The sequence below is a fragment of the Haliaeetus leucocephalus genome, unplaced genomic scaffold (genome assembly GCF_000737465.1).
Source record: "Haliaeetus leucocephalus isolate CR32 unplaced genomic scaffold, Haliaeetus_leucocephalus-4.0 Scaffold93, whole genome shotgun sequence".
In the NCBI taxonomy this organism is placed as follows: domain Eukaryota; kingdom Metazoa; phylum Chordata; class Aves; order Accipitriformes; family Accipitridae; genus Haliaeetus; species Haliaeetus leucocephalus.
In genome coordinates, this window is record NW_010972529.1 from 529,201 (window position 1) to 543,703 (window position 14,503).

At 42.4% G+C, this 14,503-nt stretch overlaps 1 protein-coding gene across 1 annotated transcript in view; it reads left to right on the forward strand.

The window, feature by feature from the left end:
* The window catches only part of MIS18A (MIS18 kinetochore protein A), a 2,803-nt gene extending 311 nt beyond the window's left edge, over nt 1–2,492 (forward strand). Inside the window, exons 2-5 of the mRNA XM_010585329.1 lie at nt 35–101; nt 531–653; nt 1,632–1,725; nt 2,412–2,492. Of these exons, the coding sequence (XP_010583631.1) occupies nt 35–101; nt 531–653; nt 1,632–1,725; nt 2,412–2,492 (365 nt within the window). The remainder of the gene's footprint in view (nt 1–34; nt 102–530; nt 654–1,631; nt 1,726–2,411) is intronic.
* The last annotated feature ends 12,011 nt before the right edge of the window (nt 2,493–14,503 follow it).

Below are 14,503 nucleotides of genomic sequence, written 5' to 3' on the forward strand. Positions count from 1 at the left end.
CCTCCCTCCCTGTCTCCCTCACCCCTGTGCGCAGGTGCGGCCGCCAGCGTCTCGGTGGACGAGGAGCGGAAGCTCTCCAAGCTGCCCGGCGAGTGCGGATGGTGAGGCCCGGCCCCGGAGCCCCGCTGCTGCCCCGCCTGGGGCCCTTCCCTCCCGCTCCTGAGGGAGCCGAGGGGCCCCGGGGAAGGCGCTGAGGAAAAGCCTGATAAGCGGCCCGTCGGGTGCCGCCGGGGGGCGGGCCGGGGTGCCCGGTGTTCCCCCGGGCAGGGCCGGGGAGCCTGGGCCCGGAACACTTCTTTCGGGCCGTCTGGACAGAAGGCTCGTGTATGAGTCTTGCTGAGGGCAGCCGGCCACCGGGAACGCGGGCAGGAAGAGGAGGGCTCGTAATTACGTGATGTAAAGCAGGAGCGAATGCTCTGAAAAATCATAATGGACGATTTTTTAAAATTTTTTTTTTTTTAGAATAGGGGATGGGGAGAGGTGTTTCTTTTTCTTTTCTTATGAATAAATGTTACGTATCTTACTTGCAGCATCATTGAAACATTATTCTGCTCTGGCTGCTCAGTGACACTTGGCAACATCTATAGATGCACCCCAAAGCATCTCGACTACAAGAGGGATTTGTTCTGTTTCAATGTTGACTCAATTGAAAGGTAAAGGCAGAATTTCTATTGGTAAGCCTGCCAGCTGAGCTTCACCCACCAAGCATCTTACTGAGGGATGCTCCTGTTAACATTTGTGGCACGTCTAGAGGTAGCTGTTTCTGCTGCTTTGTTCCAGCATGTTTTTTTGCACTACTGCTGTTAGCATCGTAGTGCTGAAGTGTGAGAAACATCATCTGTGTAATGCTGGGCAAATCCTAGAAAAAAGAAAACACCAGGGCTGCCTTTTGTACAAGAAATTGCGTGCTACCCAGGAAAATGACACTAGGTGCGCAACACAGGAGGGCTTCTTCTCGTTTGATCAGAAAAGACTACATATGTGCTCTGCTTTAGACAACATAAAATGAGCCTGCAGTCATAGTCTCCACACCAGAGTGCTTTTATCCAAGCATTACTCTAGTAAACAGTGATAGGTTACCTTTATTTCTGTCTGGGCTAGTTTTAATGTTTCTGCTTTTTGTTAAGTTTCAGTTTATTTTGCTGTATCTATATGGATGTTCACCTTCCGGCTCTGGACAGTTTTGGGGTTTTTTTTCCTTTCTGCAGCTATGATACTTTGCTTTTTCCGTGGCAGTGAAATTATCTGAAATACTAACATGGTAACAAAATGGCATTTTACTGTGTAGTAATAGTGATGGCTGGTTTTCCCAGCTAGTGCTACACTGTTCTCAATGTCTGCATAATTTTTCACCATATCCTGTAGCACCAGAATTCCTGACTGTCTCTTGAAGTTCTAATTTTCATAAAGCAGTGGTGTGTTGGTAGTTCTGCACTTAAAACTCTTCGTTCCACCATATAGTTTGTTTACAGGATTACCAAACAGATTTTTTTGTCGTTGTCACTGGAATCATGCTTCTACTTTGTTAGTGTATTAATAATAATCTCATAATCATTGAGAATAATGGATGAGTCCTATACTTGTTTTGCCATCAGAGTGAAAAGTGTATGATCTAAACTGTAGTATATCAGTTACATTCTAGGATCCTCAGAAAAGCAAGCTCTTACTGATGAGGAACCTTTAACTCTTGAAAGTCGAGCTGTCTTGGAAGACGTGCTACAAAGGGTAAGATTTAGCCTTATATCATTCTTTGTTTAAATCACCTGTATGAAATCTTAATATCCTTATTTCATCCAGATCTATTCTGTGGGTTTTAACATATGCTGTAATACTTCATGCTATTAATATCTTGTGTTATGCAAGATTTCAGTAACTTTTCCTTCCATTTTAATGGTAATTAGCATTCTGTGTTTATCAAGCACAGCTTTAGATTCCTATCTATTTTTGTCAGTAATTAGAAATTTCCTATCTAACTAGTTCTGATTCACCTCTCCAGATTTTCACTTAACTTTGTTTTAGTCATGTCCCTTCTGTCTTTCATGTAAACCGACTAATGCTTTTGCTGTATATTTGTATTGAAATATTACATAATAAAGTTGACATTTTGCTCTACTGAAAACTTTTGATTGCAAGTAGGGAGAGTTGGGAGCAAATAGTGTCATGAAGTCTGCTGATGGTTGTCTGGCAAAAGCTGAATGTGTGGATCTGACACCAAGGTTAGAGACAGTTACAGATTTGAGAAAGTGTAGAGAGTTAACATCAGAGTTGAGTGAACTTTCAAACTATGAAAGTAGCAGGGATAGAATCAAATAGGATTGATGCAAGGTCAAATTTGAGCACTTGCAACATCTACACTTGCTCTTTGTATTGTCAAGTTCTGTTTATAACTGAGTGTCTTTCCCTGTTTACAGGCAGACACTGTATTAAAGGCTCTGGAAACAAGACTGACTGCTGTTGAATCAAGTATGGCTTCTCTTCACAATAAAGTCTGAAAGAAATTACATGCTGGAAGTTTTAACTGCAGGCAAATGATGTGTGTGGCACTTGTCCTTGTAATCCTCTAGAATTTGTGGGAACACTGCAAAAGCTATGCAAAGTGCTGAAAGACGTTGGTGGCTCATGGTGTGGTAGAAGAATGCTGACTATGAGTCTTCACTGTAGACACAGAGTTCTCCTTTCTGTTAAAAGGATACCCCAGACAGAAATAACATTTAAGTTTCTGTAGCCTTTTGGTTTATGTATAAATATTTATTTTAATTTTTATCTCTAAAGCAAAGCATTTATCTCCTGACTTCCCTGCTATTCAGTATCTACTGAACTGGGTGTGCATCTCCTTCCTAAACCAATAAAAAAAAATTTGTGATGTCTGAAGGAACAACGTCATTTTTTCTTGTCTTCGCAGCCTTTGCTTGACCCCTGCTCAGAGTTGGGAATGGCACAATAACTGTATGGCGTGGTTTGTTGGCTGTGGTTTGGTTTGTTGTTTTTTTTTTTTTTTTGAAAGCTCAAGGCTAAAATGCGATGTAAAAGAAGGCTTTAAAAACAGGTAAAACGGCTTTCCATGCAGTGTTGAAGATAATACGTTTTACAGCTTCAAGGGAAGGAAAACAAACAAGGCTGGTAGCAGCACACCTTGAAGCAAAGCTTGGTATATATTTGCGCAATGAATTCAAAATGCTGATTAAGAACATTTGTCAGTATTTTGTTGTTTTAATGCAGATGTTATTTGTCTTTGATATGTGTATTTAACTGTCAGGGTTTCTTATATAGTGTGCATGTTCCAAGTAATTACTTTTTCAATAAAAAAAAAGCAAGCAGTTGTAGTCTAAAGGAAGAATAAATTTGAAAAGGATTTTTTTACCCAACACTGCTTTATTTTACTACTGCAAGTTTTTAAGCTTTTTCCAAAAACATAGAATGAATTTCCCACTGTTCTCCCCCATTGGTAGGCACTGCTTCTCTTCTAAAAGCTTGTCCCTCCACCTTTTCTCTATTTACTGCTTTGTTTTGAAGTAGTACTCAAGTTTAGCCTGTAGTGATGGGTCTTGTATTTCATGTTCAAGTAACTAAAACGTTGTTACTTGCATACCTGCCAAAGGAATTGTTATAAGCACTGATCTTTGCAATCAAATTACTCCAGTGTAATTTTTGAGGCAGTTTCTTCTCTAACAAGTGTTTGAATGCTTGGTAAGCAACATAATAGACTTCATCCTGGATGTCTGAAGACAGCCATGAACTCTGCCCTTTAATTGAAGGTTAGTTGATGTTTTTCATTATGTACAGAGTATGTTTTTGTTGGGAATGTTGACAGTTGATGGCTTGATAGGCCTAGCTTTTCAGACATAATGCTTTTTCCAGATATATATGTGTTTTTTAACATGTGAATTTCTTTTTCTATTAAGGGCAACTATGGGAGCAGGGACACAAGCCCATAAGGGTCTCTGTAGACTTTTTTGTAGAGGTGAATGTGTTCAATTTTTTTAACCAAAGACTAAGACAAGACAGCATAATCTTTTACATGTGCTACAAAGTAGTAGCAAAACACAAAGGTGCAAAGATAAACTTGTTTGGTTTTCTGAAGCTTCCCTAGCCAAATTATTGGTATGTAAGAGGTGGGAGATTGAATAACCTAATGTTTATCAACCCATGTCCTATATAGTGCTACTATGTGTAATGAAAGTAAGTGTATATATGTAAGCAAGTATTCAAAACAAGAAATGGTTTCTTATCTTAAGGTAAGCGTGTGAATTCCATAACTATTCCTGTTTTCTAACTACTATGGGACAAATACCTGCTGAAGAAGGAACCCAAAAACCATAATCCCACCAGTACGTCCCTGAACTCATAGGCAGAAATGACTACAAAGAATCTGGGTTACCGTATGTGTTCCAGCAATGGAGCATAGACAGGTTACACGTTTTACAAGTGTGTATTAAGTAAGCATTTTTCTCCTTGATTTAGTGTTATGGTCTTCTGTATCTTTTCTTAATTGAATACCTGCATTTGGCATCAATGTATATTTAGAACAATGTCTTTTAGCATATTGTAGGTGGGAGCTCAAATATGTTAACACAACAGACTCTCTTAAAATAATGTTCCCACACTCTCAAGGGTTGCCAGCTGCTGCTCTGTTAAGGTGTGCAATGAACAGTCTAAATTTAGAATAAATTTCATATGGATGTAGAGATATTTATATCTACATGGGGAAGTGTGTGTATTTGGCTATGTATATTGTTCCAAGAATCTGAAATAGTGTTTTACTGTGAAGCTCTATTAGGAGCTAGTATCTTGAGTAGTTAACTGGGCTAAAGGTAATATGATAGAGAATGTTTCTGTTTAAACATATAAATATGTATTATGGTAAACAATTTTTAAATATTAAGGAAAGCTGTAGTTGTTCCTTAACCAAATATAGTAGCAAAGTTTTAGTGTGCCAGCAGGATGTACAGTATAAGCTCATATGTAAAAGGTATTGCTCCTTTCTTAATAAGCAGTACCTATTACTGGGTGACAGTTCCTTCTATACCCAGTTTCTCAGTTTCTGTCCTTGAATGCAGGATAAGTAGGAAGTTTAATTCTTTCGGGGAATTGGCATGCTCTGTGGTACACTTCCTTATACTTGTCCTAGGCACTTTGTGCATTATGTGCTGGGAGGGTGAAAAATACCAGTTCTTTTGGTGAGTTCTTTAACCTTGTATGCAGTTAAAAATGGCAGGAGTTTAGTTTGAGTACAACAGTCCATTGTAGCTCACTCTAATTATGCCCTCTAGAGAGAGAGAAAGTGGTATAACATAAAATATATGTCTTTGGAGGATAAAAATCAAGGCTTCAATATCTCCCGATTCAAATTTTAAAACACTTTTCTGTAACTTGAAAATTACCCCAAAACACTGGTAAGAATAACAAGCAAAACTTCACGTGTACAGAACCCACTAGCGGGAAAGGAAAGAGTATGGGGAAGACAATACATTCCACACAAAGAATGTATTTAAGGTTGGATAATGTTGCACATGTTCTCTGTAGCTTATTAATAAACACATCATGGAATTGTCAATTGAAGAAAAGTGGCAAACACACAAAAGCTGTTACAGGTATGCAAAAAGCTCTGTATATGCTTAGGAAAGATGAAAACTGGGAATTGGCTTAGATGAGACTGGAGTTGTTATAAGCTGTTTTTGAAGAGGGGATAGGGAATAGACAGGTGAGCTATATTTTAGTCCTAGTGTTCCTCTTATTGTTACCTGATCAGAAAGTAACTCCCGAAACACATGAAGTATGTTTAAAGAGGAGACATTGCTTTATTCTGCGCAGGGTGCAAGGTGGAAGATTTCCACAAATCGAGCATACCTACTGAGGTTTTCAGTCCATGCTTACACACTGCAGTTAAAACACCATGCCTACCTCATACCTATGTTCCGCCAAACTATTGCATATTCATTATGTTGAGCAATCATCCAAGAGTCTTCTACACCTGCATGGGGGTCTCTTGTGGTCTTTGGTGGTCGTTTGGAGAAGAATAGCCCTCCTTCTTTTATCCTTCTATGGTTATGCGTCATCTGAGGATACCAGGGTCTTTGTTCTCTTACCAACCCCTTGTTTAGAAAGTCTGAGACTGAAAGGTCCATTATCTGATGCCTTGACTATTATCCAAACACTCCTTAAGCATCCTGTATTGTAAGCAAAATCTTAAACTAGGTAAATTTACCTTGAGTACACATAAACAGTCCTTGAATAGCAAGCATAGCACACTTCTAATGTTGTAGTGTTTTTATTTTTTTTCTTTAAGCTAACACTGGGGCCTTATTTGTTAATCAGTCTTTTGAAGGCCTGAGGCAACATTATGGCTGTAGAGTACTGTTTGCTAGAGTGTCAATGTGTCTGAAATACTGGTTATATTTAACTATTTAACTTAAACACCCCCCCCCCCCCTTCACTGTGGCTTTAGCCCCAGGTAATGCTGACAATAACCTTCCCACCCAGGGCCTGCTGACATCCTGGCTACTGTTAGAGGAAAAAAAGAGCATTTCTGGTTGAAAAAGCAGTGATTTGTCTCCTTTCTTATAAATTTTGTCTATACTAGCATAGGTATCTGTGCCCGAAAACTGTCCCTAACAGCTTTCTTTCCCAAACTGATCTTTGCTGGAAATGCTTGTATGACTTCAAAGGATATTGGTGAAAGCTTCTATTGGGGGTAACTACCTTGTCAAAGCTGACATGCTGCTATTTTACAATAGCCCTGTGAATGGCATGTGCGGGGAGGATAAATATGTACTATGCTTCATGTTCCATGTGGGCAAAATCTAGCCTACTGTGGTCTTTAATCTTCTCAAGTTGGGGGAAAGCTGTTGCATGACAGTTGTGTTGACAATAGAAGTATTAATGAACGGGCTGTAAAACATTTAGCAGCACAGACGTACTTGTCCATAAAGGCCTAGGAAACCGGAGGGAACCAGTGTGAGAACAATCTCTCCTTTTTCCACTAGAAAGCAGAATGTCCCACAAGGACGGTTAGCAAGCTCCATGCTGAGTTTGGCATCTGGTGACCTTTCCAGGTGTCTTTATCTTTGTTACAGGTGACACTGATTGAGCTGCTGAGGTTAGGATTTCAAAGTTGCCAAGGTGATGGAGCCACAGATTGTGGTTTGGTTGGGTTTTTTTTATTGCACTAAAATTTCAGTTTAGGCTAAGATTCTTAAGTTAGGTAGAGGCCGCGTTTGTTAGTTTTCCAAACTTGGCACTGCAGCTGAGTCTGGACGTACCTTCCTGGGAACGTGTCCCAAACAGGCAATGTTCTTTGAGAGTGGTAGCTCCTGGCTAATCCATATGACAATTCTTGGTTTCAGGAGAGGTCTAAAGAGATGAGGGCCTCAAAACTCTCCTGGCTGTTCAACTTCATTTTGGTAATAAAAACAATAAAGGTAATGAGTAGGAAAGGAGCAAAAATTAATGTTCTTGTCTGGATGTGATTTCTGCTCTAAAAAAGGCTTGGAAAAAGTGTAGGGAAACACTTAAGTGTGCACTACATGGCAAGGTGCAGTAGAGCAGAGGTTTAGCAGATAGCCCTAGCAGTGGGCTGCACAGTCATTGCTGCTGTTAAGCTTAAAGTGCCGTGGATACAGCTGAGGCTTCCTGGAAAGACACCAAGCAAGATAGCTGAAAATTCACAAGGAAAGGGAAGAAGTGAAAGTGTAAAACCAACCCTGCTACTCAAGGTGGGACAGATTTCACCTGCAGGGAGAAGGGAATTGGGGGGGGAAGGGGGGTGGGACACCGAGATGAAGGTGGAAACACTCCCATGGCTGTACTATGAATGCTCATGAGAAAGGAGAACACCCCTTGACTGAGGTTTCTAGGTCAGGAAGTTAGGGTCCCTGTGTCCTCTACAGACAAGGAGAGAGGCTTTTTCCCTGACTAAAGGTGGCCTCCTCATTTAGAGACCTGAGGTAGATGTGTAAAGTGACATGAACCACTTGGCAGGAACCCCTGGTGTCCCCTAATGCCCTGTAGTTTATCCACATTTAGGCTTTGAGAATGTACTAGCTGGAAAACCACCTCTACCAATGCCTCTTTCCTTTCTTTTTCAGCTGGTAGGATCGAGGAAGAACTGAAGAAAAGCCTGAACTGGAGAAAATGTGCCAGAGTAGAAGGAACAGAAGGTGGAGAAAACTGGCACGTACTATCCTGACAGGAAAGCATGATACTGTGGGAGTAAGCATGAAGAAAATAGATATGGGATTCCAAAAGGAGCAAAGCACCTGAATTGGTTTAGTTCCAGAGAGATCTGAACATCAGATTCCTTTAGGCCTTGTGTACACATGCAAACTGACAGATACAGCTACTGGAGGGTAAACTGACACAGCAGATTGTTTCTGGAATAAAATAACTTCTATTCTCACAAAATGTGTTTGGGGGGGGCAGGGGCGGGAAACACCTGAGCAGGCATTGTAGTGCAGATGCATGTTAAGTCCTCTATATGAACAAGGCAACAGATCCTTTGAAAACCCTCTCATAAGTCTTCAGGGCAGGAAGGGATTCCAGAAAATATATTCCATAATTGAAAAGAGAAAGTAAATGAAAAATAGTCAATGAAAATGCTCAGTGAAAAAAATAACAGGAAGAAAATAACAAAAGGAGCTAAGTACTAATAGATTTTTATTTTTTTTTTACTCAATAGCCATATGATCTACATGAACTGATGTTGTTACAGTTGGATTGAACACTTTGCTCCTCTTATATGGAGCAAAGAATTGCAATGTATTGTTAATGTAATTAATTGCTTTAGCAAGCAGCTATTATTAATCTAGTTACAGTGATATCAGCACTTACTGTCCAAATTTTCCAATTATTGCTAATTCCCATTAATAATACAATTAAAACTATTATGTAGACTTTCTACCATCTCCCCCTCTTCTGCTGTGATGTTCACCTATGTGCCTGTGGTCTGTGGTGGAGGGTCTTTCTCTCCTCAGATGGGATGGTGCAACTATTTCAGTGTCCAGGTTCTTCACCAGGTGATGTACTGATGTTGGTAGTGGGTGGTTTCTTGGGACAGCTTGATGCTATTTGTGCATGTTTCCAAGCAGCTGACTGCTAACACATCTTTCCAATTGGTCTACAAATTCAGTAATGTTAACAGGCTAGCAAAATCCATGATCATATATGGTATAATGATTTGGGGTAATAATTGGAGTTACGCAAAACTAATCTAAAGCTGAAAACAAATTCAACTGCTAGACAGTTCTGCCATTATAGCTAAAACAAATAGGACTACAGTCAACTGACTATTGACAATGGGCTGATACAGCTACCACCAAGCTAAAGAAGTTCAAGACCAGACAAGCGCCAACCATGTTTCTCAAACCCTTAAGCCTGTTATTGCCATGGTAATAAAAGGGCTGCGGCCTGCTAACAGCAATGGCCACGCTGTATTGACTGTGCTATGGGGCTATGATAGAAATAAGGCTCATTTCTGCAATGCCAAGCAGCGTGACACCATCCCAGCAATTCTTTCCATATGTCTCCCATGGCTTCCTACTGTGTGACAAGAGGAGTGGAGTATTGTTGTCCGCTTGAAAATGAGCACAGAAATACAATCGTGTTTTCTTTTAAATTAACAAGAACTCCAAGCTCAGCCAAGTCACCCTGGAGACTAAACCTATGTAATTTTATAGTACAAAGCTTTGTGTTTACTGCTAGGACAAAAGTGCTGGGGACATAAATCAGGAAAGATCCCCTTGTTTTCACTCTCTGCTGGTGTGAAAGCTACATTTCCCCCCAACCCCTAAGGGCTAGTGCTTTTACTGGGATGACAGAAAAGATTTGTTCTAAATCTTTTGTAAACTGAGAGAAAACACTTCCCAAATCTCTCAGCACGGCAAATAGAAGTTTCAAATAATAAGGAATTAAAAACTAGAAATGCATTTGGCTTTCCTGACTTCTTTTTAGCTATGCTAGACTATCAAAATGACATTATGTTACTATACAACATCACATGAATCCACTCCATTAGTAGAACCACTTCACTTTAAACATTTCAAAATTATTTTCCATGCAGTTTTCTTCTCCAGTAAGAATGTGCTATGAGAGGATCAGGCACAGATGTATTTCTCGCAGTGTTTCAGATGCAAGAATTAAATAGTGAGCACTAACTCTAGTGGAGGCTAGGACAGGGAGGCTGCTTCTGGAAGACCATGTTCCTGCTTGATGTTCATGGTTTGAGGGGGGTGGTGATACTGAAGAAGGTGGGAGAATCTCTTAAGGATAGCAAAATATGCTTTATTTCATTAAAGATTTTAACCATTTGAACTGTTTAGCTTATCCAGGGAGTGGAAATTTAAGTGTTGTATGCCAGTTCATCCCTGAGGGATGAGATCTGTTAATGCAGGGACCCTCAGTCTAGCAGCACAGGAGGGGTCAGTGCTTTGGACTGCAGGCTAGGCTAAAATCATATCGGAAGTGAAGTGTATGACTTCTAACAGAGTCAGTAAGCCAACTCCTATGCTCCAATGCGCTCAAATAAAGGGTGCTCCATGGCTGGAAATCTGTAAGATAGGCACTGTTCCCAGCTGGCTGTGGATTGCTGTGGGGGCTCTGGGCTGGATTTCTGTGGGGGTGGCATGGTTCAGAGCAGCCCCCGAGAGGCTGGGGGCTTGCAGCCAGGGTTCGCTCCACCTGGCAGGGCTTGTGTATGGGCAGTCTTCCCTGGGCCCCGTTCTGGTAAAGCTTTCCCCCCACCCCGGGCGCCAATTTAAAACCGCAAACAAACAAAAGCAGCAATAACAAAAAAAAACCCCCAACCCCTTGCCCCCCAAAACCTCCCAAAACCAAACCAACAAAACCGGGGATGAAAGCTGAGTTCAGATAACCGTCTTCGAGCATCCAAATAGGAGGAGTGACTTGCAAGCTGCTAGCATCTGTCCAAATGCAGTCTAGGGAGCCGAAGCCTGCTTTAGGCTCAGGTGCTCCGGCCCTTGTGAAAAACCAGTGCTTAAACGGCCATCCGGGAGCTGAACTTTGGGCAGCCCCGCTATTTATTTAAATCTTGACCCAAACGACTTGTTAATATGTAATTGCCAGGCTGATAAGCATTCCATGTCTTTGCTTGCTAATATTGCAGCAGTCACACAGGCTCCCAACCTGCCTGTGGTCCCTCCACGCTTTCCTGGTGAGGCCGGGAGAGGGCACATCTCCATAAGAGATTTCATTGCTGCTTAGCAGGGACAATTAGGATTTTCCTCTCCGGCTCATTCTGCTCACTCAGGACTTTGGTTTCTCGCTATGTAGTGCTGTGGGTCTTTTTGCCTTTCTTTCTTCACCTATTTGCTCGTCACGATGAATTTGCAGCCTAGCTGGAGACTGCCAGCTGTCCTGCTTTGTTACTTGGGAGGCAGGAGGTGTGGGCTTGTTGAATTCATACCATTTAGACTCAAAACTGTTAAGACGGAGCCACAAAGGAGTCCGTAGGACTCTCATCTGTTACTTCCCTGGGGGTTCCTTGGGGAGGATGTGCTATTATTCCTGTGATGCTTTCTATGAAAAAAAACCCAAAAAACCTGAACAAGACAGATTTTTCTAATCTTGAGAGTAGATTGGGGCTCACATCTGTCTTTTGTTTCTGATATATGAGATGTTATAGAAGCAATAAAATGTAGCAAGCATTCATTTAATCCATATTGAGGAGCAAATTTCCATGATTTGACAGAAACTAAACCCATTTAGCTTATCTTTACAAAGCAAAGTAAGGTAAGGTTGAAAACATGAAAACGTACCCTTTTAAGGATTTTATAAATAGACCATAATCTAGTTTTCAGTGGCACTGTGATACTCTAGAAAAGGGGCCCACAGCCTAAATTTTGAATGACAAACTGCACACTGTTCACCACTAGCTAATTAACACTGCTGGCAAATCTCAAACAGTTCCTAAAAGAACCAAAACATCTACCCACTGAATATGTATTTAAAAATATCCTGGGACAGAGTGACTTCATGCAGTGATTCCTGTGTGAGTAATAAGAGGCTCTTCATTGTTCACACTTCAATTGTTTTCTGCATATTCTTTTTTTCAAATCACCAATTCCTGCATGCTCTTTTGAGCTGTGGTAGCAGGCACCAAGAGAAGAATGCTGGATTTAAGGTGAGCCCCTGAAAACTGATGGTTCTCTGAAACTACTGCTGTTTTTCAAAGGCTGTTGTTGAAGTCTTGCATAAGCAAAGCTCTGCATTATATCAGGCCAGCAGAGCTTTTCTGAAAGCAGCTGATGAGAAAGGACGATTCAGCTTGCAAAGCTTCATGTTTAAGCAGGAATTAGCAAGGCTTGGAAGCAGTTTACAAACACACAAGCTCTTCCTGGTTGCTGCTATCAGAAGTCTTTTCTTAAAGCACCTCCTCCCCAACCCCAATAAATAGAGGGCTGGATTGGCGTAGCTGTGAAAATCCCCATTCCTGATGCTGCTGTTAAACTCCAGGCTGCTTATTTCATCTAGCCCCGTGTCTCATTAGCCCCCTTGCTGGAGTACTAACCCAGCCCCTTAGGCACGCTGAAAGCTGGGTAGCTGGAGCCAGGGCTCAGGGACACAACTTGCAAACCACTTTTCTTATCTGGATGAGGTTTTGACTGCAGTGCTAGTTAGTCCCAACAGCTTTATTCAGCAGAAGTAAGCCATGCTGAATAACCCACCAAAAGATGGTGGGACCAGTTTCCCTTCAGGGCACTTTTCCTTGGTAAAATATTGGCCAGTCAGGTTTAAACTGCTGGTTGTCTTTACTAGCTGTCCTGAGTCAAAAAAAATCTAGGTGCTTATCCGGCAATGGAGAGTCCTCGCTAACCACTTTGAAGCTCCTCCATTAACGTTAGCGGGTCAGCCAGAAGGAAAGCATGTGGACGCATGCATGGCACAAGACTGTCAGTCTTCAAGGTCTGAGCAGCCGATCCACCCACTGCCCATGCTCTGCTCACCCCATGCCCATACCCCAGAGACACAGTGCTGCCATGTCTCTCTTGCTGTGAGGTCCCGCATGCCAGAGGCTGGGTGGCACCTACTACAAGGCAAGCAAGGGAAGAGCCACCTCCTAGGAGTTTCCATCCCTCGATGGCACGTGCTCCTGTCACCACCCTGCACCTTGCACCCTGTGTCGCCTGGACCACAACACCTGAGCTTTAGCTAGAGGAGGCCTCAACACAGAGAGGCTTGTGTGGCTGCAAAAGTCCCCTGCAGGGGAATTGCAAGCAGGACTTGTAGATACTAGAAAAGTCCACGGAGGCTCTTCATTCCCTCCGAACGCCAGTGGTGCCAGACTCCCACAGTGGTGGTGGTGAGTTCATTTGTTCAGTCCCTGCTCCATCGGGGAGCTGCTGTTGTGTTCTTCCCCAGTCTGGCTGCCTTTCCTGCCCACACGCTCACTTATGTGTTGCTGCAGAATTCAAAACAGAAGAATAGGCAGTGCCATACAGCTGCAGCCCTGGCTGTGCTGCCCCTGTCACGTCGCTCCATGTGGGGACACTCACCAGCCCAAAGTTTGACTCTGAGCTGCAGCCAGAGATTGTAACAAACTGGGGTCCATCACACACATTGCTACGGCACTGACCTCCATGCTGGCACCTCTTCCCTGGGATGTCAGTCCCAGATGCGAAGGACCGAGACCACCACTCACTCGTTAGAGAGGCTCTGGTTGCAGAAGAGGAGTTCCCACCATGCGGCATTGCAGCTCACAGCTCGCCCCTCTGACCCCTCATGCCTGTGCTTTGCTCACCACAGACTTCGCAAAGGCTTTTTTGAGCATGTAGGGTTCAGGAAAAGCCAGGGCAGCAGTGAGCCAGTCGTGCAAAAATAACAGGCACTCGGAGCTGCCTGGAGGAGTGAGTGTGCTTCAGATGGCCCACAGTCCTCTCCCACCTCACTGAGCCTTCTCTGCTGTCACCAGGCTCTTTGCTGAATCCACGGTCTCCAGCTGTGAAACTCCGGATTCAGATCACACCAGGATGATTGAATTGCTGATGGCACTTACTGAATATTAGGCACAAGCATTCATGTCTTCCTTAAACCAAGATGGATGGTGCAACTGAATGCAGTAGTGTGCATGGGAAATCACTGAAACTGTAAAATTCAATCTGGAATTCATCATTTTGTAGAAAGGCAAAAAAAGATTTTTCCCAGACTATCATTTTTGTTCTCTCCTCTGCCCTGGCTACTGCAGCAGTGGCTGAGCTATAAAAACTTGCACAGTGTGCGTAAATATCCCATGTTACTTTCCAAAAACTTGTCAGATTTCTTCTTGGATAGATTTTTTTACCTACTGTTATTGATTTCCACTGAAAACTAGGATATTTAACTGCCTCATGTTCACATGATAATGTTCACTGATGTGGTGTTGGGCCAGGTCATGTATGGTCCTTTTGAAATGGTCAGGCTTGTCTGATCCTAGGACATGTACAGGAGAAACCATGGGCATGGTGCCTCATGACTGGACACCACGTCAGCACAGAAGTCAGATAATACAGTATGA